At 42.1% G+C, this 26328-nt stretch overlaps 1 protein-coding gene across 3 annotated transcripts in view; it reads left to right on the forward strand.

Moving 5' to 3' along the window:
• The first annotated feature begins 579 nt into the window (after window positions 1–579).
• The window catches only part of STN1 (STN1 subunit of CST complex), a 41605-nt gene continuing 15856 nt past the window's right edge, over window positions 580–26328 (forward strand). For 2 of the 3 annotated variants that reach the window (XM_010356213.2, XM_030940739.1), the window contains exons 1-7: window positions 580–767; window positions 1212–1406; window positions 8283–8378; window positions 13584–13649; window positions 18534–18695; window positions 19760–19883; window positions 21055–21226. In XM_010356213.2, coding sequence (XP_010354515.1) covers window positions 1274–1406; window positions 8283–8378; window positions 13584–13649; window positions 18534–18695; window positions 19760–19883; window positions 21055–21226 — 753 coding nt within the window. In that variant the 5' untranslated portion in view covers window positions 580–767; window positions 1212–1273. Of the gene's footprint in view, window positions 1407–8282; window positions 8379–13583; window positions 13650–18533; window positions 18696–19759; window positions 19884–21054; window positions 21227–26328 lie in introns of all 3 variants that reach the window. The other variant, XM_030940738.1, reaches the window with a different exon arrangement.

Below are 26328 nucleotides of genomic sequence, written 5' to 3' on the forward strand. Positions count from 1 at the left end.
AGACAAAATGTATTGTCATGGTTTTGTATGGCTAGTCTCTGGCAGAGTCAAGACCTCACATTCACTTGAAGGCTCAAATTTAGATAGTGACATCTCCAAGTGAAACTACAGAGTCCTAAGTGTGTGTGTCAGGTCACTTGCCAACTGTAAATGAACATTTAAAATATGTCACAATGCATTCGTGGCACGGCTTACTTTTTGTCTGCTTTACGTATCAGGTATCAAAAAGAAAAATAGTCTGATCCTGCCCCAACCTCTAGAAGGCCCAGGTTCAGGGTCCCGCCACCAGCGGGAGGAGGGGTGAAAGGTGACTAGAAGGGCGGCGTCAGAACTGCAGGAATTTCAAGGTCGCCTCCTAGGCCTCAGCGGTGGAGGCTAGGACTAAGGCGGGGACTGCAGAGCTGCCTGAGCCAAAAGTACACCACGCCGACGCGGGGTATGTAACGGGGCGGGGCTTCGGCTTGATGGGGCCGAGCGGATGGTTGGGCCGCGGCGCGATGAGGCGGGGCTTCGGGTGGGACGGGGCGGAACTTCGGAAGAGATGGGGAGGAGCCGTGGCGAGGCACTGCAGAAGAAAGGAAATGCGCTGGCTGGGAGACCGGGGTTGGTCCCCGGCGGGGCCGGGGGCGGGCTCGGGCCGGAACTTCAGAGGCGACCTCAGCCAACTGCTCTTGCGCCGAGCGGGGCCGTCGCCGCTCGGGGCTCAGAGCGCCGGAAGCGTCGGGTTTCAGGGTTCCTGGAGCTGCAGGCGGCGGGAGGGGCTGCAAGTGGGTCCATTTTTTTGGTATCATTTTTCGTCCTTTTCTTGGCTCATCCCCAAAAGCGGAAAGTTTAGGGCAGAGCGACAATCAGACCCATCCACTGTGCCCCAACACGTGCAGGGCTGCGAGGGCGCCCGTTCCTCCCGGGACCCCAAGCGGTTTCTGGTACGCCTGTATAGACGTATCTTCCCAGAGTGAAAGTTGATGTTTAGCCGTTCCGAAGTTGGTGCTTTGCGGGAAGGAGAACAGCGGGAGAGCCGTAAGGATTGCAGGCATCCTGACGCGAGGAACGCCTCTTAACACGCCCCGTGACATGGAGTTTGACAGGGCCCTGGATCCCTGCGTTCACCCCTCCTGGAGTCCTGGACGCCCACCTAGGAGCAGCGTCAGGGCCGTGCCACTTTGACCCACGTTAAACGCATTGCATCCTCATTTCTGTGTCCTGTTTAGATGCTTGACTCAATGATGCAGAACCTTTCAGGGTTAGCTGGAAGCCACAGCCCAGCCTCTTGATGCAGCCTGGATCCAGCCGGTGTGAAGAGGAGACCCCTTCCCTCTTGTGGGGTTTGGATCCTGTGTTTCTAGCCTTTGCAAAACTCTACATCAGGGATATCCTGGACATGAAGGAGTCCCGCCAGGTGCCAGGTATGTGGCTGGCCACCCTGGGATGCCCTGGGCTGCATCTGCCCTCCTTTCCCAAAGTCTCAGAAAACTAGGATTAAAGGCTTTTAGGAGAGCCTTCCCTGCTGCAGGCTTTGAAAGTGACCTAGCCTGGGCCTTCGCATGAGTTCATTTATTTGCAAAGTAAAAAAACAGTCTAAATTTTTTTTGTTTTTAAGTAGGTGTTTGGGGGAGTAACATTTGTACTGAGGTTTTTACCTCCATTTAGGGTCTTTCATACTTGAAAATGCTCATTTGTTTTTCTTTGGCCCTGCTCCTGTTGGAGAGATCGCTGGGCCAGATATTCTTAGGCCTGGCTCCTTTCCTAAATGTGCCACTTACCTGGCCCGGGCATGTGACTCACCTTCTGCAAAGTTTGGGTTTCTTTGTAGAAATGGAGCTTAACCCTGTGTAATGGAATCTTTTGATTCCTGATATGTAATGGGGGTTTGTTTTCTTTTAACTTAAGCAGAATCAAAATATTATAAACTCCCTGAGAGGAAGGACATCATCTGTCTTGTTCACCTGTGTAATCCCAGGGCTTAGAACAGTGCCTGGCATATAGTGCGCCCTCAAATAGAAATAGCCGTTGAAGCAGAAAGGCATTATACATGTAAAGTTTAAATTTTTCTTTTTTCTTAGAATAGTGGCTACTAGAGATAGGCTTATCATAACTAAAAATATACCAAATGTAGTTTGGGGTAGATTTAAATAATTGACATAGCTGTCTAATAATTCACAAATAGTTTGGGGTGGATTTAAATAATTCACGTAGCTGTCTAATAATTCACAAATAGCCACGTGTTTACTGTGCTATTTGAGAAGTTTGGTTAAACTTTCTGTGCTATTTTGAGTGAAGCTTTCCAGTCAAGGGCCTTCTGAATAAAAAACTATGAGTTAGAAGTAGTCAAGAATCTCAAGCATCCACAGTTTTAATGAGATAAGGTTTCGTTTGTTTCCAGTTAAATGTACAAATATATTTGGATGACCTTACGCTAATGAGTTTTGTACAGATTTTTCGCCACGCCTTTATTTCCTAATTATTGTTGGAAATGGTCTGTTTTTTCCCTTGGAAGGCAGCCAGCCTCCTCCACAGTTTTCCATTTTCCAGTCTGGTATTCTTCGTAGCTCATCTCTTCAGGAAGAAATTAATTCACACCAAATTCTAGGCTTCCTTGCTTAATGATCTTCTGCAGGTGAGAAAACAGGTACCAAGGACATGATGGGCTTAACTCTCCCTGTAGGCAAAAGACTTTATGAAGTATTGAAAACAAACCAACAAAAACAGGACCAGTGATCTTTGATTTACCACTGGTGAGAATGTTTCCAAAGTGTTTTAAAAATGAAACCTCATGGTTAAAGCAGAAATCAGCTGACAGAGTGGATACTTTTAGACCTGGGGTCCCCAACCCCTGGGGCCGCAGACCATTACTGGTACATGGCCAATTAGGAACTGGGCTGCACAGCAGGAAGTGAGTGGTTGGCCAGTGAGCATTACTACCTGAGCGCCACATCCTGTCACATCAGCAGCGGCATGACATTCCGACACCTCATTGTGAAGTGCACGTGTGAGGGATCTAGTTGCGCACTCCTTAGGAGAATCTAATGCCTCATGATCTGAGGTGGAACAGTTTCATCCCCAAACCATTCCCCCAACCCCCATCCTGGGAAAAATTGTCTTCTACAAAACCGGTGTCAAAAAGGATGGGGACCACTGCTTTAGACCATACCATAGTGTTCTGCGGGGTGGGGAATTCCACTTCTAGGTTTTTGTTTTGTTGTTGTGTCTGGTTTCATTTACTATAAAGACAAAACTTTTGACTACATAAAATTTAGGATTGTTTAAACAGCAAAGAATATCTTAAACAAAATAACAAAGACAAACCCCAAAAATGATAAAATATGAAATGAATGTGTTGTATGATAAAGAATTTCGCTGACCTTTGCCCTTGGTTCCTGAAGGGTAACATCTAAATTATTATAGTTTCCTGAGTGACAGGAGCATCATCATTATTCATTGTGGCCTCTCTAACCACACTTGAACTTATGCAAATCAGGTGGTTCATGCTGGATCCCTAGATAGTTTGGGATGGGGGCTGTCTATGCCCGAAAGACCAGCTGTTTGATTAGAGAGTTGGGGTTTTGAGCCAGATCATATCAGTCCCACACTTTGGGAGGGGAGTGGGGCTGGAGATTGAGTTCAGTTATGTGGTCAGTAATTCAGTTAATTGTACCTACCTTATGAGACCTCAGTAAAAACTCTGGACACTGAGGGTCAGATGAGCTTCCCTAGCTGATAATCACGTGTTGGTGTGTCAGGGGGTGATGTGTCGAGGACACAGAAGCTTTGTGCTTGTGCCCTCCCAGACCCTGCCCTGGGCATTTCTTCGTTTGGCTGGCCCTGATTTGTATCCTTCATGGATAAAACTATAATCATAAGTATAGCACCTTTCTGAGTCCTGTGAGTCATTCAAGCGACTTATCAAACCTGAGGGAGTATTGGGGACCCCCAAATTTATAACCAGTTGGTCAGAAGTACAGATATCCTGAGGACCCTCACAAAATTTGGGACTCATAACTCAAGTGAGGGCAGTATTGTGGGGGACTGTGCCCTTCACCTGTGAAATTTAACCTAACTTTAAGTAGTTACCATCAGAATTGTATTGCAAAATGATTGCAAAACGTCAGCTCCCCAAAATTTGAATTTACAGTTAAACTAAGAAAAATACTGTGAAATTTGATTGTGGTGGTATTTAGATTTGTGGGGTTTTTTTGTTTTTTGTTTTTTGTTTTGGCATTAACAAAAAGTAGCCCAGGTACAGTGGCTCATGCCTGTAATCCCAGCACTTTGGGAGGCCAAGGTGGGAGGATCACTTGAGCCCAGAGTTCAAGACCAGCCTGGGCAACAAAGTGAGACCCCCGTGTCTAATTTTTGAAAAGCAGTACCAAGACTACAGTAAGCTGTGATTGTACCACTGCCTTCCAGCCTGGGCAATAGAGCAAGACCCTGTCTAAAAAAAAAAATGTATTTTTAATAATAGCTGATAACATACAGAAGTCATATTTATTGTTTTAAATATCTCTATCTGTGTCAGACTTTAATGATGGATTAAATAATAGTGACTAGTTTATTTAAATCGGCATATAATACTTATCCTATTCTAGTGGGTACAATGAAGTGGAAATAATATATCCGTAAGAATTATATTAAATCTGGTTGAAAAAGATTATCTTAGGTGTTTTAATGCTGTCAAACATAAATAACATAGCATCAATTAAATAACAGCAGTTACACTAAAAAGAGAGCAATCAAAAGTACTTTTAAAAAGAGAAAACAGTCAAATGTCTTGCTGTGGTTGCGGACGTTCAGGGTCGGCTGCTTGAAATCTGAATCAACCTGCCTGTGACTGTAGATCCCTGAACCCTTACAGCTCGACCCTCCTCCTTCTTGGGGGCCTGATGATCCAGGGGATCCTCTGATGCTTTTAGGCCTCTGTGGGCTGCATGTGGAACAGCAGGAACACAAGGGCCACTTGGGAAAGGCTGGAACATAAACTCTGTTATCTAGTATTTGTTACTGTTTTCTTTTCTTAGTTCATTGAGCTTTCTCTCAGTTGACAGAGCAGCCATCCAATTTTCTTGAGCTCTCTTCTTATAGAAGATTGCTTTGATAGAAGAAAATGGCTCTCTAATTCTTTTTTCCATGTCTTCAGTCGTCTTCTTGCAGATGCTGTGCATCTGATACGTGTAGTTCATGTTTCTATATACTTGAAGAAGTTTCTTCTTTCTAAGCAGTGTATTTCCTCCTCAGTTGCTTTTCTCTGAGTTTTAAAATTCAAACTGTTAAATTCTTCTGATCTTTTTCTCCATTGTTCTGTGATGCTTTTTTTTTTTTTTTTTTTTTTTTTTTTTTTTTGCATCAGCCACTTGGAACTGGAAAGATTTTGTTGCATCTTCATCTTGAGTGACCGTGTCTGTCCTTAAAGGCAAGTCATTGTTGTCAGTCTGTGAGGTGAAAATTCATAGGCCCCACTTTTCTGTCCTTTTTCAAGAAAGTCTACTGTGTCCACAAGTGAAGACCTGTTCAGATTTTTATTAAGTGTTGCCACACACAAAGTTTGTAGCATTGGATGACTGGCCTCTATCACAGGTGACTTGAGGACTTCATTGGCTTGTGCCATTAGCCCAGTCTTCTCAATGCCTTTCCCATAGACTTCAACCCAGGAAGAATACCTTTTGTTCCACTCTTTTCCCCATCTGAAAGTGTTTTTGCTCTTTATTAAAACCACGACAGTGGTACATGCTAGGCTCTCCTTGGAGACCCAAAGAATCCTGGGACTTTCAGACATCACCAGCAGAGCATCCTGCTGCTTCTCGACCAACTGGAAAGACATTTCGGTGGCGGACAGCCGGCCCTCTGTGGGTCCAAAGGACTCTGCTTTCTGCCTGTGATTGCCTATGTGCTGTGGGCCACAACAGACCCTATGGAGTGTCTGTCTCTAATACAAACAAGTACCTGGCAGCCAGGATAGATCATCACATAGGCTGGGGGAGGGAGAGGCCAGCCCTGTTCTGTAAAACAGTTCTCTCTAACTCTACTCTGCTCAGTGTACAAATAGTGATATAGAGCATTTGGGGAGGCAGAAAGGGCTGAGTGCAGCCAGAGATCAGCCTGGAGCTCAGGCCACTTAGCCCTGCAGCAAACCTAGACCACCAAAGCAGCACCATGCCTCAGCCCTGCTCTGCACACAGACACTCCAAGGCAGAGTGGTGGGATGTATGGCAGTAGAGTTGGCATCCCTGGGTGAGGTTCATTTTCCTGGTTTAAAGTTTGCTTCTGCCATAAGGAAGCCTGCCCTTGACTACACAGGACACAGGGATCTCCCTTCTCTGCAGGCTCCCTGTCCTTTTGAGTTTGGTCAGTGCAGGCAGGCAGGGGCAGAGGACTGAAGATCTCATCAATGGTGTTATGGAAAAGACTAGGTTTCAATTGTGAAAACTTCGGAGAAGCCAGTTGGAACTGGCTACATCTTAGAACTTTATGGCCTGGGTGCGGTGGCTCACACCTGTAATTCTAGTGCTTTGCGAGGCCGAGAGTTTGAGTCCAGCATGGGCAACAGAGAGAGACCCCCACCTCCATAAAAATGTTTAAAAATTAGTTGGCCTCCTGCTTGAGACCAGGAGTTGAGACTGCAGTAGGCTGTGATTGTGCCACTCGGGCAACTGCAGTTGGCAACTGAGACCCTATCTTTGAAAAAAATCACAAGCAAAAACATGGATTTTCAGTGGAACCACTTTGTCTCCATTCAATTCAAGTTTTCCTGGATGGGGGTGATTCTCTTTTGGGGGTGACACAGTGACCCAGGCTCCTTCCCTCCTTGTTCCTGCCATCTTCAGCTCATGCCTGCAAGGTTGTCCTGAGGACAGTCTCCAACCACCAGGTTATCTTTAGAAGTGTGCCTCTGTGGAGGGAGAGGGTCTTGCTTTTGGCTAAATTTGCCACCTCTTATTTCTTAAAACCACATCTCACTCCCCTAGTATCTCTCTGTAACTGAGGCTTAGAGGCTCATTGTCCATTTGGACTCTTCCTCAGTCCCTTTGTCTACAAGGGAAACAACCATCAGCAGAGGCCAGTCTGGGCATTCTAAGGGGCATCGGGATTCAGGCCACAGGTCCCCCCATGAATGGAGAGAATAGAGGCTGTGACTAAGCTTCATGGTAAGGAGAATGGCCAGATGCCTGAGGTGATCATTGTTTCTTAGTTTAGAATTCCCATATTTATTTTAAAAAGGACTTGACCGAGCGTGGTGGCTCCCAGCACTTTGAGACACCAAGGCAGGAGGATCGCTTGAGGTCAGGAGTTCAAGACCAGCCTGGGCAACAAAGTGAGATGCCCATGTCTAATTTAAAAAAAGAAAAAAGAAATCACCACATAAAAGTTTATAACCTGTTTCTGAAAGTAAAGAATTTAGCCATCATGGGGGTGGGGGGAAGAGGCTGGAAAAGAGATTGGACAGGACTCTTTAGTTGCAGGTGACAGGAACACAGTGCACGCAGCTTAAGGTGAAGCAGGGAGCTCGGGTCAGGTTATTGAGGGACAGGCAGAAGGGAAACCTGCAGGAGCCAGGACAGCCCTGGGACCATCAGGGACTCCCTGCTCTGAGCAGCCCCTCTGTGTCCTGGCCCCAAGCCAGAAAAAAGCCTCTGGGTATCAGTGGGTAGGTTCCCTCTCAGCTTTCTCCTCTGGCAGGAAGTTGCCTGCCGCCATCTGTAGCCTAGGTTTTGAAAATAGAGTTATAAAAAGAGAAGTTTTGGAGTTGTAACCTGGCCCCAAAGGGTAGTGTTTTGTAATCTACTTACTGCCTTTAAAAAAAAAAAAAAAAATGCTATTGCCAGTTCAAAGAAATGACGGCTGATTTCTTAGAAAAGCACTTGTTTAAAAAAAAAAAAAAAAAAAAAAGAGCCAAATAAGCCTTTCTCATGGTTTCCTCTCTCCTTCCTTCTTCTAGTTGCTTCAAATATAGTCCTGTGTTTGGTCCCCCACTATAGTGACTGTTTTCAGGCCCCTTGTGAGCATTCTGCACAGAGGTGTATTAACCAAATGGACAGCACTGGTTTTCTCCCATCTGCACTAGTACAAGCTTTAATGTCGAGCTTTCTACTTAGGACCTGTGAGGAAAAGACATTGGAATTTCTTGGGGCATTGTCATTTGTCAAGGACTGATTCTTAAGTCTAGAATTTCAGCAAACAGCATGGCGTTGATTTTTTTTTTTACACCCCTTGCCCCCTACAAGTTAACATTTAATGAAGCAGAAAATGTGATCATACATTATGTTGACTTTGCTTTTTTTAAATTTTAGGTGTATTTTTGTACAATGGACATCCAATAAAACAGGTAGATGTCTTGGGAACTGTCGTTGGAGTGAGAGAAAGAGATGCTTTCTACAGTTATGGAGGTAAGAACAATTGTGTCTGAAATGAAGTTGATGTAGAAGGCTGACCCTTCTGGGCTGAAAGTTGGATTTTAGCAGCCCCAGCCGTTTAGAGTAGCTGGGGACCCTCACTAAGGGCATGTACTTTCTCTATGGGGTACCCCTTATAGCCCCAGACATGGGCTAAGAATAAAATGAGGCAACGGGTAGGAATGATACTGATGAATTCAGTGAAGTGACAGCTGCTGAGGCACTAGGACGTGGAAGAATTAAAATACAGCCCCCTAGGAGCACCGATGGACAGGGCGCGGGGGGGTGGGTACCTGATGCCCAAGGGTATATCTGTAAATAGCCAAGGGTGGTAATATATGGTTATGTGGATCACTTTAAAAAGCAACGACCAGATTAATGTTAAAGTAGATTCCTTAACAACACAGGAAGGTGCGAAAAATAATTTTAAAATCTTTATATCTAGAACAGTTAACAAAAAGCCTTTTGATACTCAAAGGGGTAAATATCCATTATCAGAAAGTTTATTTTCCCTCATGATGACGGAAGCTTAATAAAGGGTTTCTATATTATGGACACTAGAGAATTGCTCGCATGTGATTTTAGTGTAATAGGTCCTTATTTTTTCATTGAGTTGATTTTTAAGCGTTTAAGACATTGCCTTGTAGAGCTCCAAGCTTCTCTGTAGTCAAGAGCCCAAGCTAGATATTTTGGGGAAAACTTAACTTTAAATTCCAAACCTTTGCTGAAATTGACATTGTCACTGTTTGTGCTATGCCTTGGATTTGTATTCTTACTATTCTTGAGGAAAGATAGAAGGCAGTTGAACTTTGTGACCAAGAGCATTTCATTGGCAGTCCCCGCATAATTGATAATTTGTAGATACAATCTCATTGCATTTCTTTACATGTACTCATTTTCCTGAAGAGTATTATCTTGTGCTTTTAATAAAATAACATGTGAAAAATAAAAGCTCTCATTTTTTCTGCTTTTTCCCAGCGTGTGTGTGTGTGTGTGTGTGTGTGTGTGTGTGTGTGTGTATAATTTTTTGTTTTTAATTCTGAAAAGGATCACCCTGTCAGGCATTCCCAAACTGAATCTCTTCTCTGCTTTATTTTGCCAAAGATATTGGTCCTGTTTTTCTCCAGACAACTCAACAAATATTTACTAAGTTCCTACAGTGTATCCAGCTGTGGGCAGTACACTGTAGTATAGTAGAGTGCTTCCTCTCCAAATGCCAACGATGAAATAATAGCGTCTTTCAATTTGCAAAGCACTTTTATATGCATAATTTCATATTATTCTACCCCTAGTCTTTTGAAATAGAAAGTACAGGTACTCATTTTGTAGATGAGAAAACTAAGGCTTAGTAACTTGCTCAAGATTCTACTGATGGAGATTTGTGGGTCCATTCTGTTTACTGACTCCAGTGTGTTCGGTGGTCTCCATACAACTCAGTTTGATTTTTCTCTCCTCTTTCTTTCTTCCATCCCCCACCCACCAAAAAATAAATAAATAAATAACTGCATTTGATTTTTAGATTTCTGTTTTTCAGATCAAATAAATGAGGCTGTTTGAGGACTTTAAAATCCTGGCCCTAGAACCAGGCTAGATATTAAGCCTGCGCCTAAAGGAGCTTCACTTAACCCCTTTTCCCATTATAAAAAGATTAAGGCGCTATGACTGCCTCTTCTCCAGTAAGCATTTCCCTCTGAGTGTCTGAGGAGCATGACATATCTGTGGGCTTCGGGAAAATAAAAAGCATCTGACTGCTGAAATTATTGAGAGTAGAGAGGCTTTTGCAACTGTAATTCTTGTGGAGAGCTGCCCCTCTCCTTGCTGTCCTCAGGCACAACATGGCTTTTGGGCCACCTGCCAGGTGACCACTCCCTACTGTTCTGGGTTCTGCTTCGCCTGACTCACCGCAGGCCCGTGCTGGGGGTGCTTCCTGCTCACACTGACTCATCCTGCAGCTGAAACAAAAGGCCAGTGGCCCAGGCACTGCTGTGTAGCTGTGGAGTACGTTGTGCAGCACTGCAAGGGTGCCTCCATTCAGGGGCATTCCAGCAGCCAGACCTCTGGGCACCAAGGCACTCAGTCTGCTGGGAGGGATCACAAACCTGGTTAGTCCAGGGATTGGTGACAGTGCCCAGAGTGCACAGAACACTTGGTAGCAGCAACTCGAGCTTAGACCTAGAATGTTGGAAGGCTACAGTCAAGAACAGAATAACCTCACATTCTCTAGGACAAATGTTCATGGGCTGATTTTTTTTTTTTTTTTTTTTTTTTTTGTGGCCCAGGCTGGAGTGCAGTGGTGTGATCTTGGCTCACTGCAACCCCTGCCTCCCGGGTTCAAGTGATTCTCCTGCCTCAGCCTTCCAAGTAGCTGGGACTACAGGTGCTTACCACCATGCCCAGCTCAGTTTTGTATTTTTAGTGGAGACGTGGTTTCACCATGTTGGCCAGGCTTGTCTCGAACTCCTGGCCTCAAGTGATCTGCCCACCTCGGCCTCCCAAAGTGCTGGGATTACAGGCATGAGCCACTGCTCCTGGCCTGCTAATTTTTTTTTTTTTTTTAGCTTTCTATTATAAATCAAGCTTTTCAACTGCAGAGAAGTGGTGTGCCTGGAACTGTCATGCATTTTTTTAACGCAAAATGTCCTTATTCATTTTTTGGATTCTTAAAATGGTATTTACTCATTATAAAATAAAATTTCAAACTAGAGACAATTTTAATGAAGTATATAAAAATCATGTGAAACACTATAAATCAGGCAAAACAATGTCAGTGTTCGGGTGAACATCCTTCCTCATTCTAAACATGTTCCCAGTATCAAAGAAATATAGAAATGCCTATTTCCTTAGTACTATTGTGCATGTTTCTTTCTCAGTGTTTCTGAAATTAGGCTTAACAGTCAACGTATACATTGAATGTGGGGTTCCTTCCCCACACTCCAAGAGAAACTGCTGTTAGTATTTAATGTCTTAAAATCATTTCTGTGAAAATACACTGTTTAATGTTGCACATAAATTGGATTATATATTTCTGTTTTACAATGAGCCATGTATATCTTTTTATTCTCAAATAGTACGTCATTGTAATTTTTTTAACCAATTCCATATTTATAAACATTTAGGTATTTCCAAGTGTCAGTATTATAAAGAATACTACAGTGAACAGCCTTACATAAGATGTGTATATCTGTGTACTTATTTTTGTTTTATCTGGAAGTAATTTAAAAACAACTTTGAGAGGCAGGGTCTCACAGTGTTGCCCAGGCTGGAGTGCAGTGGCTATCACCGGCACAATCGTAGCACACTGCAGCCTCAAACTCTTGGACTCAAGCAATCCTGCCTCAGCCTCCTGAGTAGCAGGCATGTGCCACCGTACCTGGCTTACATTTCACAATCTGATGCATGTTTCCAAACTTGCTCGTTAAGATTTAAATTTTAGAAATTTGTTATTAATTTATACTCCCACTATCAACATATGAGGGTATCAATATTTTTAATATTTGTCAATTTCATTGTTGATACATTATTTATACTTGCTTTTTTTAGTGATAACTAGTGAACTTAGCATAGTGACGTGTTTTTATTGGCCATTTATAGATCTTCCATGAATCGCATATTCTTTTCTTTGCCACTTTTTCTCTTGTGATCTTGATGATTTTCTTATTAGTTTATATGAGCTCTTTATTTATTTTTTATTTTTTGAAACAGGGTTTCATTCTGTTGCCCAGGCTGGAGTGCAGTGGCATGATCATGGCTCACTGCAGCCTTAAACTCCTGGGCTCAAGCAATTCTCCCACCTCAGCCTCCCAAGTAGCTGGGACTACAGGCACATACCACCATGCCTGGCTAATTTTTAATTTTTTTTTTTGGTAGAGGTGGAGTCTCTGTGTTGCCCAGGCTGGTCTCAAACTCCTGGGCTCAAGTGATCCTCCTGCCTTGGCTTCCCAAAGTGCTGGTATTATAGGCATGATCCACCATGTCCAGCCTATGAGCTCTTTATATATTAAATCATTGACCCTATAATTTGGGATATTGCTATCCAGTGTTAGTTTTTAGGTGGTCAGACTTATCAGACTTTCTTTAATGAGTTCTGATTTTAAGAGTCTGCTTAAAGAAGTCTCTCCTCACCCACCATAAACCTAGGGTTAAAGGTATTCACCCATATCTTCTTCTCATCTTAAGTTTACCTCTTTTGTATTTAATAAAATGAAACCCATCTAGGATTTATTTTAGTATAGGAAGTACTCTTTGGCTTTTTCTTCAGCATGGATGTAGGCCAGCAGTAAAAAAAAATTGCCTTAGATTTCTTCAGGATTATGTGTGCTTTTACAACAGTCTAGTTGATGATTTTTTTTTTTAAATTATGAGACCCACTGACCCCATGCTTAGCAACCTCTATTCTGAGTTTGTCAGAAATTAAGCAAAGAGAAAATGCCTGTTATTCCCTAGCAAACATCTCCAAATTCCTCTATAGTTGTAAATATAACTGCAATGGGAATTGTTTGATTTTTTGCAAAAATTAGATAAACCAGGAATAACATAAGCCAGACTAGTACTGTTTTTGTGGCCAAGATATAATTATTTTCTATTATGAAAATAAAACGGTACCCTTCTGTGATGTACTTGGCTTTCCTTACATCCCCTGCAGTGGTGAGGACTGGGCAAAAGATCTTTCACAAAGAGAAACCCAGGCCAAATGACTTGGAACGCTTTGTCTTGGTAAGTCAGCACACTAGCAAAGAGACTGTGACAGAAGGCTGCACCCTAAGTGCGTGTGCCTCTAACCACAAACCACACGATGCTCTCTTGTTTCAGGGTGGGAGAGAAAGGCTGATTTTGTATGTGAGCAGTCATTCAGTTTTTGCACTTAACTTCCCAAGGCCACCATTTTTAGTACAGAGGTGTAGACAAGCATCATGAGGGTACCCTTGAGGGTACTAATCATTAGTACCTTGAGGTAGGATAAGTGAAATGCTGACCATATCCCATTGGGCTTGTGTATTACACTGAGTTGTGCAGACAAGCAGTTTATACTCATATACAGTGAGAGGTTGTTTCAAAAGTGGAAGGAGAGTTTGATAAGGGATTTTCTTCTCCAGGCTATTGAAAGAGGTCATCTTTCAGTATGGCTGAATGCAATGATAGTAGGCTAATTCACCAGCCTTGCCCAAATCTCTCTTCTACCCTTTTACTTTTCTCTTGCAGTGGATGACAGCACTGGAGTTATAAACTGCATCTGCTGGAAAAAGTTGAATACTGAGTCTGTATCAGGTAATTTTATTTGCCACATTCCTTTACTGTTCACCTAACTAATGGATTTTACTCGACGTAGTTCATCAAAACAGCTATAGGACTAAATTTTCACATTTATCTGCTGGTGAGTTACATTGATCTACCTGAAGCACTATACCCAGAGCTTTGGCTGCTCTGAAAACTGATGCCATAGGAAAGCCACTTGCTTTTCTTTCTCCCATCTCTTTGGTGCTCACTTCTTCCTAAGCCTACAGGAATGCGAGTAGGTTACAGGGAGTTTCAGCAGTCCATTTTTACCATGCCCGTTATTACATAAGTCAAGGCATCATAGCCTAATTGCTAGCCAAGTCTGAATCCCCTTGTCCCAGCCGTATCACTTGACCAAAGAACATTTTGATGACTGTTTCTGTCACATGGTTGCCACTAACTTCTGTGCTGCCATGGTCCAGATTTCCTGAAATCTCTTGTGTTCAAACAAATAATACCAGAAATTCTAAGATTGAGAAGGTAAGATAGGATTCCTTTGGAAGTTATCCATTAAGTAATATAAATTAAAAGAACTTTAAAATTGTATAGTGAACACATTGACTATAACTGAAACAACATTTGGAGTTGCTTGAATATATTTTCATAATTTTTAGATACTTTTGTTTTGTTTTGTTTTGTTTTGTTTTGTTTTAAGACAGGTTCTCACTATGTTGCCAGGGCTGGTCTCAAACTCCTGGACACAAGTGATCCTCCTGCCACAGCCTCCCAAAGTGCTAGGATTACAGGCTTGAGCCACCACACCTGGCCCAATTTTTAGATACTTTTTAAAGTTAAGTTCATAATATGAAAGAATATCATGCAATATTGGTGATGGTTTTTGGTTCTAGAGAAGCTACGAAAACTGGAAGCTTGTTTTTCCTGTGTTTCACAACATATACAGTGTAGTGCCATACACAGTAGGGTTATTCAGTAAACACTGCCTGCTCTAGTATCTAGCATCTAGTATCTATCTACTTGCATTATGTATGGTAAGAATATCTAATGCTTGGGGTCGTTTCTTCTTTTTTGCTGTAATGTGTCAGAATCTCAGCTTTGTACTTTGACTGTACCGATCAATGGAATGCTCATTTGCTTAATTTTCTGATGTATTTACATTTAGAATTTGGCTGTCAGTTTCATATAACTTTGGAATTCTAATCCCTAATTTGGGGACATCTAAATCAATGGCATTGCTTTGGTGAGGAAGGTTTGTAGGTAGATTTAAGGGAGACCACATGTTTTTAGGCAGATATCTGATAGGCAAGAAATAAACCTGTGACACAATCAGGTATCTGGATTTTTATGTATGTCTGAGGTGTTTTTCTTAATCTGTTTTGTGCTGCTGTTACAGAATATCTGAGACTGGGTAATTTTATAAAGAAAGAAATTTATTTCTCATAATTCTGAAGGTCAGAAATTCCAAGATCAAAGTTTTGGTGTCTGGTAAGGTCCAGGTCCCCCCTCCAAGATGGCACCTTGAATGCTGCATCCTCTAGAGGGAGGAGAACTGTTCCTCACATGGCAGAAGAGCACGAGAATGAGAACCACTTCTGCAGACCCATTTTATAGTGGCCTTCATTCATTCATGAGAGTGGAGCTCTCATAACCTAAACACCTCCCGTTGGACCCCATCTTCCAACACTGTTGCATTAGGGGTGAAATTTCTAACACATATTTTGAGGGGACAAAAACATTCAAACTTGTTTTTGTCAAACTGTAGCAGTATTAAAATCATTTGCAGATTTTTGGTTGTTGTGACAATCTTCAGTCAGAAGGTGTACTTTGAATATGCGTACTTGTTCTAGATGGAGAGTCAGCGAAGTTTTTCTGTAAAGGGCCATATTTTCTGCTTTGTGCACCCTATGATCTGTGTGTCTCTACTATTCAATGCTGCCATTATAGCGGAAAGTAACCACAGGCAGTACATAAGCAGATGGGCAGGCTGTGGTCCAATAAAACTTTATTTTAAAAAACAGGCTATGGATGGATTTGGTTCATGGGCTATAGTTTGCAGACCCCTGTTTTAGTCATTGTTTAAGTTTTCAAAATTAACTCTTTTTAAAGAAATAGCATCATCAGGAATATATAATTCTTACACTTAGTAATTTTTTAGATCAACAAAATGGCTGTTAATACTGAGAGTCAGATTTTTAAAATCTCAATAAGTAGATACAGGAATGAACAATCACAGTGGGTAGCCTTAATTTAAGATTGCTTTGCAAATATAACGAGAAGGTAAGAGTACAAGGAGAAAAGGAGAAAACCTAAAAATGAGTCTCATCGTCTTTAAATTGTTCCCAACTAGCCCATTCTCTCCTTTTTATTTAATTGCCCTTAGTTTAAAAGCTTTCCATTGGAAGGTGGCCAGCAAAGACTAATTTTTTAAACAAAATTTAGTCTGAGTCAAAATCATGTTCCAGTCCATTAAAGTGAAAGAATATAATATTAGCTCCTGTAAATGTCACATTGAATGTATTGTTTGGACTTGGCCTATGAGCAAAGTTAAGATTTCCTGGCCCTGAGTATTAGAATGTTAAAGGGGATTTCTCTTTCATGATGGAATAGACGCTGAAAGTGAAGTTCTGTCAGGCTCCAGTCTTCTCATTATATTCATTAAATTACACAGCTTGAGCCTCCTTTCGGCAATTTGGCTCACCCTTTAAGTGAAAGGTGGGCCTCTTGTTCTCAGGACAACCATCAGTCTGATCATTTCAGTGGTGCTACGTGAAGCATTTACTATCACCTATAATGTCTGCATAATGGCAATGAGATTTATAAATACCTTTAAAATTCAGCCTAAGTAGAAGAGGACCTGGGGATAGGGATGCAGATGGGACAGCCTTTTGAAAAAGTAGCAGTTGGGAATTTTTTGAAGAAACCTAGTAAGTTCTGAGCAGCAGTAATGCTGATTGCATCCAGGTTCCTACCTATCACTTACTGAATGCACAGAGTTCTCTGTACTCCCTACGTTGCTGTTTCCCTGGGTATAGTAGGTGTGTTCAAGGAAAATTAATGCCTCTGCACGTTACAGAGCCACAGTTGTCAACATTGTATTAGGTTGATTTTGATGAAGGGCTTCTCTATAAAGAAATACAGAGAGTGGATCATCTTGTATAAAAACACAGCCTCTTTTGCAATTTAAAAGCAAAATAAGATGTACGGAATAATTATGTATTTGTTAAGGTATTAAAAATCCAAATGACTGAAGCTGGTATAGGAGTTGTGAGCATGCGTGCATTGCTGACAACGTTGTCTAAAACAGAAGGGTTTGATCAGTTTATTCTGGCAAGCATTCTGACAGTATGTAATGAACTGTAAACTAGTTTGTAATTTTTTATCCAGTAATAATCTCTAATGAAAGACCCCCAAAACACAAGATACTTTTTCTAGAAGGTTTAATTATTCATCATCACAAATAGCTTATGTTTAATTATTTCCTATAAATATGGAATTGTGCTAAGTGCAGAATGTAAGTATTCAATTAGATCATGCACAACAACTCTGTGTATGAGGTAGACTCTAGTGTTACCTCCATTTCATAATTGAGGAAACTGAAATGTAAGAGTAGAAAGGAAACTGAGGCACAGTGAGGTGAAGCAGGTTAAGCAGCCTGTCCAAGGTTACACAGCTAGTAGGAGGTAAACTGAGATTCATGTCAGGTCTTTCTGACTCCAATAGCCAAATGCCGATGGCTAAGCTGTACTGCCCCTATATAGTGCTAGTGAAAAAAAACCAAAGTAAAAAATTATAAAACTGTACCTATAATCCCAGCTACTCAAGAGACTGAGGTGGGAGGATCACTTGAGGCCAGGAGTTCAATTCCAGCCTGGGCAACGTAGCGAGACCCCATCTCTAATAAACATAAAATGCTTGGCTGTGTAGCTTCTTTGGATACATATGTGTATTTGAAATTATGCTAGACAGAAAACAGAACACACAGTCTTTTACACCCACCAGCTGTAACTGGGAAATATGAGTATCTTCCTGGGGCAGGCAGCAGAGAGTAAGGGATAAGTGGGATGGCTCTGGAGCTAGAGACTGCCTGGGTTCAAACCCCAGCCTTGTCTCTAACTAGCTGTTTTATTTTGGGCAAGTTGCTTGACCTCTCTGTGACTCAGTTTCCTCATCTCTAAAATGGGGCTAATAAGCAGGAGTGGTTGTGAGGACTAAATGTGCTAATATATTGTAAAGTCCTTAGAATAGCATCTGTAGTACCCAGACACTGTGACAATTCTTCTTACTTAATACAATTTGGAAGTAAAATAGTGATAGAAGTTATTTAGAATTGAGTGTACGTTGGGTTTTTTTCATCATGAAGTTGCTCAAGTTTATAGTTTTAAGTAGTGACAGAGAGAGAGAAAGTGTGAGTGTGCGTGTGTGTGTGTGTGTGTTTGAGAGAGAGACAGAGAGATTAGCCTAGTTTCCCAACAGAGATGAGAGGGGAGAAATTGGGATGTTGAGCACTCAGGTGGGACGAGTCTCCTCACAAGGACATTTGAAAGGTTGTTTAAAGCTATTGCTACCACGCCTAGTTGAACTCATTGTACAGAATTCGTCTCAAGGCCATACAGTGCCCTTTGACTGCACTGGCGATGCAGGGCAGGAAAGAAGGCCCTGGAGCCTGTCGGAACTTGCCCTCTGGACCTCAGTCTAGACTCCGTTCCCTTCACCCCACTCTTGAATAATTACAGTTTATACCTTTTTCTCAGTGGAAGACTCCAAAAGGTTATGTGGATTTCCAGCAGTAGAACAATTACTCAGAAGTAGAATAAATAAGCATATTGTGTTGGTCTTACCCTAAAACTGTCTCACAGGTGTGGTAGAGTGATTGTGGTATAACTTTTTCTCTTTCCCTCTGGCTCTAAACAACTACAGCTGCTCCAAGTGCAGCAAGAGAGCTCAGCTTAACCTCGCAACTTAAGAAGCTACAAGAGACCATTGAGCGGAGAACAAAGATAGAGATTGGGGACACGATCCGAGTCAGAGGCAGTATCCGCACATACAGAGAAGAGCGAGAGATTCATGCCACCGCTTACTGTAAGCACAAGATCTTTCTACCAAATTGGTGGCTTTTCTGGATGTGCATTCAGTAAACCTCTTGTTCACCTGGAAGTCAAACTTTCAAAAAGTTCAGTTAAGATACAACTCTATTTAATGAGTGAATTACATTGTTTAACATGCTTTCTTTAGAAAATGAGCATTTCTTAATTTTGTTTTGAAGAGAGCTAATTATAAGTTGGGAAAGAAAATGAATTATTTACTTTATATATGGTTGGCAAGTTTATTTGGATGACATAGTAGAGTTTCCAAAGCACTTTCAAGTTCCGAATGTCAATGCATTAGGATGGAATATGAACATTCTTCAAAATAATGGAAATTTTAAAATGTTTTCTTTATTTTTTTTTTCTTTTTTTGAGACAGGGTCTCACACTATTGCCCAGGCTGTAATGCAGTGGCACAGTCACAGCTCACTGCAACCTCAAATTCCTGGGCTCGGGAGATTCTCCCACCTCAGCCTTCTGAGTAGCCAAAACTACAGGCATGCGCCACCACACCCAACTAATTTTTTATAGAGATGGGGTTTCGCCATGTTGCCCAGGCTGGTCTCAAACTCCTGAGCTCAAGAGATCTGCCTACCTCAGCCTCCCAGAGTGCTGGGATTACAGCCGTGCGCTGCTGTGCCTGGCCAGAAATTTCTTGAACACCATTAAGTCCATTAACTTGAAATGAAAACAGCTAATCAGAAATATGACAGTTCCCCATCATCTTCCCTTTGCACTGTGCTAGCTGGTTTTCAGTTGGAAATCTCAAGGACAACCCCTGCTGTCCACCAGAGGAGAAGACGAATCAATACATTGATGTGCTTTCTTGGTTCCTTGGCCCTGGCCAAGCCCATGACACTTAGGGCATCGCATTCCCTCATGCAGGATGACTGGGAGCCATTTAGTGCATCTAGACTGTGATCCCTGGGCACTCACAGGGAGGAAGGCCCACCCAGCACCTCATTTACTGTTGTCCTAGCAGCAGTTTGGGCCTGGGAAAGAACTGATCTCAATGTAATTTGCAATTTCTGTGGCATCTTTTTTCTGGTCACTTGTTAGATAAAGTGGACGACCCAGTGTGGAACATTCAAATTGCAAGGATGCTTGAGCTGCCCACTATCTACAGGAAAGTTTATGACCAGCCTTTTCGCAGCTCAGCCCTAGAGAAAGAAGAGGCACTAAGGTAAGTGGTGCCTTATCACTGCTGAGCACGTGACCACGGCAGGAAAGCGAAGCAGCGGGAGCCCAGATGCTGGGGTCAGCCTGGGTTCAAATCCCGAATCATCCACCTACACACTGTGGAGCTCTGAGCAAGCCCTCTAACCCGCTCTGTGCTTCAATTTCCTCTACTGTAACGTGAAGAGAATAATAGCACAGATGTCCTAGGGTGGTTGTGAGGAAATTATGTGTGTAATTGGAGTCACTGAAGGAGGAGTGGAGGCAGGAGCAGAGAAAAACACTTTGCAGAAATAATAATGCCTGACATTTTTCCAAGTTTGATAAAAACTTTAAACTCACAGATCTAGGAAGCTTAATGAACTCCAAGGCAAGAAACCTGAAGAAAACTGTAGCAAGTCACCTTATAATCAAAATATGATACCATAGCATGTCATAATCAAAAACCTGTTCTAAAAAAACCTACACCAGTCATTCTCAACCAGGGATGATTTTACTTTTTTATATGGGAGGAAAACAACCCAGGAGGAATGAGAGTGTGTGAATATTTGCTAATGCATGCATAAAAGAACTCTGAGAGGAGACACAGAGAACCGGTAACAGCAGCTCCCTGGGGGGTGGGGACCGAAGGATAGAACAGGAAGGGGATAGAAAGGAGACTTCACTGCTTATCCTTTAATGTTTTTTAACATGAATATATTATCTATTCAAAAAAGTGTGTTAAAAGTACAACTATAGACTCATATAAAAAGTGAAAATTCTCCATTTTCCTGTCTCCACTTTCCTGCCTCAGCACCATTCCCCAGAGATTACCGATGTTCATAAGCCAATGTGTGTCTTTTTAAATTAGTTTCTTCTGTGCTTACACAAGTGTGAATATTCACCCATAGATTTTGTGGGTTTCCATTTGTTTTTTTATAAAAATAGGACCATACCTTACATGCTGTTTTGCAGTTTGACTTTTTTTCTCCTAATCTGTCATGAATATCTTAGTTCCTGTAGTTCTGCCTCATCATTTTAAACAACCACATAATGTTCACTGTATGAATTACTCTTTGTATGAAAAACAAACCCCAATATAGTGTTGCATTTTCTAGCTAACTTTCTATTTTTTATGCACCAAAAAGGAACAAAGGTGATGGTTTTCTGCAGAGCTCTTTAATACTTTCCCTCCGCAGCAATCCAGGCGCCCTGGACCTCCCCAGTCTCACGAGTTTGCTGAGTGAAAAAGCCAAAGAATTCCTCATGGAGAACAGAGTGCAGAGCTTTTACCAGCAGGAGCTGGAAATGGTGGAGTCTTTGCTGTGCCTTGCCAATCAGCCTGTGATTCACAGTGCCTGCTCTGACCAAGTGAGTGCAGCATGCCCGCGTGAGAATTCTGGTTCCCTGCCCTAGATCTGCAACTGCAGGTGTGGGTGAAAGTGACTGTGGCATGAAGATTCACAGAGTTGACCCAGGGAACAGAGGGGATGGTTCTGTCACACATTGTTTCTATTCTGGAAAGGTCATTGACCACTAGGAACTTGAAATGAGGCATAAGGCTGGACCTGCCCCTACCCCTTCCTTATTTTATTATTATTTTTTTTTTCGGAGACACAATCTCACTCTGTCACCCAGGCTGGTGATTCTCCTGCCTCGCAAGTAGCTGGGACCACAGGCATGTGTCATCATGCCTGGCTAACTGAGATAACTTTTTCTAAGAGGAATAAAAAATTAAAAAATAGAAAATTCTTAAGTGTTCTTTGAAATTTTACTCATAAATGACACTGAATACAACTCGGTCTTTATTTAAACTCCTAAAACACAATGGTTTAGTCTTGTTCTGAAAAAGACAGAGCAAGTCATTAAAAACCATGGTTCAAGTTCAAGAATCATTTTGCTGATCAATAAATCATCTTGGATGGATAATTACCTCCTCTTATCTACTTCCCTGTCACTTGGCTTCTGCTGAGATTAAACATCCATCTCAATGAATACTAACAACCTAGTACTGTGGACCTTAGACTATTATTATTTTTTTCTACTCAAATATTAAGCATAATAAGATTAAGAAAGGAGGGGCTGGGTGCAGTGGCTCATGCCTGTAATCCCAGTATTTTGGGAGGTCAAGGTGGGCAGATGACTTGAAGCCAGGAGTTCGAGATCAGCGTGGCCAAAATGGTGAAATATTGTTTCTACTAAAAATACAAAAATGAGACAGGGTCTCACTCTGGGTGACCCTGACCCCTGACTGTCACCCAGAGTGAGACCCTGTCCCAAGAAGAAAAAGAAAAAAGAGAAAGTTATCTCCATGTTTTTACTCCTAGTGTTACTTGGGTAACTTGTTTGGTTGCTTGGTGTTGACGTATTGCTTGGAATTAAGAATTATTTGAGACATTGGTTTTAGGCTTTCCCTTTCATTACAGGTCTTAGGTTTGTTGTTGTTGTAACATGACTCATTTATTTATTTTCTTTATCCCACCAGGGAATGATCTCAGCTTAAATGTCCCTCCTTGCCCTCCCTGGCCGTCTAGCTGCTCTGATTGCCACGTGGCCCCTCACTCTTACACCCTGTTTTTGTATCTGACATCACTGGTCTGTCTTTGTTTGCCTGCCTGTTCCTCCATCAGAATTTAAGTTCTGTGAGAGCAGAGGCCTTGTCTGTCTTATTCTTTGCTGTCTACCTGGGGCCTAGAACAGGGCTGGCATAAAGCAGATTCTCAGTAATTATTTGCTGATTGAAGGAATGAATGATTTTTAAAAATTCAAATTGTCCCACAAAGTGTAAAGGTAAAGGTCAATTTCTTTCCCATCCTCCCTCTCACTCCCTTTCCCCTAAGACAAGCACCAGTACTAGTCTCTGGAATATCCTTCTGAGATAGTCTGTGCTTACATGTACTCTAAGTCATTGTAACCCCTTCTGTTTTACACAGATGTTAGCATGGCGTAGTATACTATGAGACACCTCACTTTTCATTGACTTGTGTCTTACAGATTATTTCCTAGCCGTACATATAGGTTGGCCCCTACAGTCTTTTGTCACATGTACCATCATGTATGTGACCAATCTCTCTGTTCCTGGACTGTTTAGATGTTTTCTAATCTCTTGCCATTACCAACAAGGCTGCTGTGGACACCCTTGCTAGGTAACATAAGTTGTTCTTGATTTTGGTGGAACAGATACTGAGTCACATCCTGACCTCCTGGGCATGACCACTGCTTCTCAGTTTTGTTTGTGGTCCTAATTATCTCTTCTGGGCAACAGCCTGATGTGCCCAGTGACCCATGGTTTCATACGGGGAGATGAGGGATATCGTTTCAGAAAACACCAAGGTGGAAAGGGTCACGACTGGCTGCTTTGTTCTTCGCCAAGGTTGCTTCAAACAGTTGCAGCGCTCCAGCTGTCGGCTGACAGCAAGATTGACCTTCTTCCCACTTAATCATTTAGAGGCAGCTCAAAGCCAAATTGACCTCCTAGGACTGCGGATGGTTCTATCAGCATGTTTGGAAAGAAATTTTAAAGCTTAGCGAAGACCATATTTTTCTTGTGAACCAGCTCTTCCGTGATAGCTATAATTAAGTAAAGAGAGAGACTTAAGGACTCTTTGAGGACTAAAAGACTCCTCCATTCAAAATGATCTGTGGAGAACCTTTGGCATATCTTTTTGAAAATGCTTACAGCAGAAACTTGTGTCTGCCTAGTGCTATATGTTTAAAAAGAATTGAATATGGTACTATATTTGTTTTGTCTTTGGAAACTCTTTTTTCTATCAATTATGAATTAGTCCCCCACATTGCACTGGTTGGGGGAGGTCAGTGTGATTAAATTGAGTTCTGTTTAATAGATTCCTAGGAGACTAAAGGTGCTTTACAATGAGAGTGAAACCCTATATCCTTTGGCACTTTCTGTTGTCATACAGATGAAAGCTTAACAAAAACAAATCATTGTGATGGTGTTATAGTTTAGAGGCAGAGAGAGAGCAGGCTTGAATGTTTCCTCCTTTTTTTCATAGTGGTCCTTCTTAGCAAATCCAGAAACATGATAAGCAGGGCCTGCAAAACCATTGTTTGTTTGACAGCTGGATGACTGCTGAGTTTGTTTGGGAATGAAGACTATATATATTTCAGGGATCCACCCAGTTCCTGACCTGAGATGAGGAGAGGCTTGGTAAGGCGCAGTACGTTTAGCTAGTCACTGTTTTTTTTTGTTTTTTGTCTGTGAGCAATTTCGGTTTCCTAAATCTGATGAGTCTGTCATTGCTTTTTTGAAAAAGACAAGAAAGACACAGATCCCAGCCCAGGAAAAGCTGCTGGCTGGAAGAGACGATTAGTGGCTTTACCCTTGAGACTATGGTCTTTATAACTAGGCCAGGGAAATATGTCCCAAGGTCAGCAGAGGCAAATGTTTTTGGAAAGGAAGCTTCAAGTATTGTTTATATTTACAGAGAGACATTTCTGTTGAGTCTCACAGTTCTGAAACTGTGTTTTTAATCTCCCAGGCCCAGCATTCTCTCTTCCTGCTACTTGATCTTACTGAAATCTGGGAGGGGGAACTAGACGTTTTATATGGTTTTGGGATAACCAAAAGTCATTTTTAAAGACAAGAATAATCATGTAACAATCATCTCTAGTTAGTTTCCAATTTATTTCTATCTTGCAAAGAGATGTAATAAACCGAACCCTTAGGATCCTTACGTTAAATTGACTAAAGAATATAGATCTCCTTAGAATTATAAAGATTAAGTAGTTTTGAAGGTTTGCAAAGGAGTCTGTATCGCGCTGATGGTGCATCCCCTAAGAGCACTCAGGTATGAAATTAAAAGCAGTTTTGCCCTAAGCCTCTGTGAATAAAAAGATGTGTGGCTGAGGATTGCTAGGTGAGGTGTTTATTCTAAACACACCCAGAGAGCTTTTCTGCCTGTGGGAGTTGTCAAATATTTCTCAGCCTTATTCTCCCTTCAGAATGGAAGCTGTCCTAACCTGGAATGTTTGTCAGTTTTGGGGCCCTAATGATGAGGTTCTCCAGTTTGTTCTTTTAAGGAAAAACTTACACTGTTAATTCAATTAGAGTGTTAGGCTGTTATCGTTAGCCCAGGAGAGTACATTTGTGAAACATCACCAGGATCTTTTACAGTAACAAAAAGCCTGTTTGGGAGGCCTCTTCTAGAAAGAGAAGGTTTCTCTGGGATGGACCTGTGAACACTTGGGACTCTATGGAGGCTCTTCCCTCTCCCCTTGAGGAAATGTCATTAGCAAATCTCAGCCAGGCTTTTTCAGCACCTCTGGGTACTGCCCCACATAGCCTTTGTAAGTATCTTTCAATAGAGGTAGGACTTGGCCTTCAAATGCTTTACTGGGAGCTTTGCCACATTTGTTTAGAACTCTGATCTTTTCAATATCTTGACAAATTTCTGTCACATTGAAAGTGGATCTGTAGGCTGGGCGCGGTGGCTCACACCTGTAATCCCAGCACTTTGGGAGTCCAAGCTGGGTGGATCATGAAGTCAGGAGATCAAGAACATCCTGGCTAACATGGTGAAAGCCCATCTCTACTAAAACTACAAAAAATTAGCCGGGCGTAGTGGCGGGCACCTGTAGTCCCAGCTACTCGGGAGACTGAGGCAGGAGAATGGTGTGAACCCGGGAGGCGGAGCTTGCAGTGAGCTGAGATCGCGCCACTGCACTCCAGCCTGGGTGACAGAGCGAGACTCCATGTCAAAAAAAAAAAAAAAAAAGAATCTGTACTTTGAAGGGCAATTGTTGTTCGCCATTTTCTTTGTTTTAGGAAGGAGCGGAAAATCCCCAATGATACACACTCTCTAATGTGTATTTGTTTCCATTCGTCTCACATTTACTTTATCAGTCACCTAACATGTGCTAGGTAGTAGGTGGCCAAGATGAAACAAAGTCCCTGACTCAAGAAGCACCCGATCTGGTCAAGCATGGGGGGACTAGCTGATAGCCTGGCTTCCCCAGGGATAAGAAGCAGGATGACCTGGATGACCCTCTCCAGGCAAACTTGTCTCTAGAGAAGGGAAGAAACACTGAAAGTGAGGGGGAGAGCTGACAGCAGCAGAGGTCCCTTCCAGGTGGGGACTGTGCTTCACCAGGACTGCTGTCTACCTTCAGCCTTGTGGACTCCCCTTGGTGGACCTCTGCACAGCCTCTATTCTCCTCCATTTAAAATAATGAGGCTATTTAATACTTCATGCTGGAGTCCCCAAATTATTCCAACTTACATAAAAATCTTTGAAGTCCCTAGGAAGAGATTGTTACAGCCTCAATTTTAATGGAAAAGGGGGCTAATATATATATACAGTGTTTTGGTTTTGTATACAAAATAAGTCAAAGATTGTCCAACAGTGAGGGTAACTTTTTTTATTCTGCACTACAGAGTGAGTTCATTAAAAAAAAAAATCAAAACTAAGGTATGGAACAGTTATGAAAGGTGACCTACCAGGGCACACTTCTCA

Source organism: Rhinopithecus roxellana, chromosome 11 (assembly GCF_007565055.1).
Source record: "Rhinopithecus roxellana isolate Shanxi Qingling chromosome 11, ASM756505v1, whole genome shotgun sequence".
In the NCBI taxonomy this organism is placed as follows: domain Eukaryota; kingdom Metazoa; phylum Chordata; class Mammalia; order Primates; family Cercopithecidae; genus Rhinopithecus; species Rhinopithecus roxellana.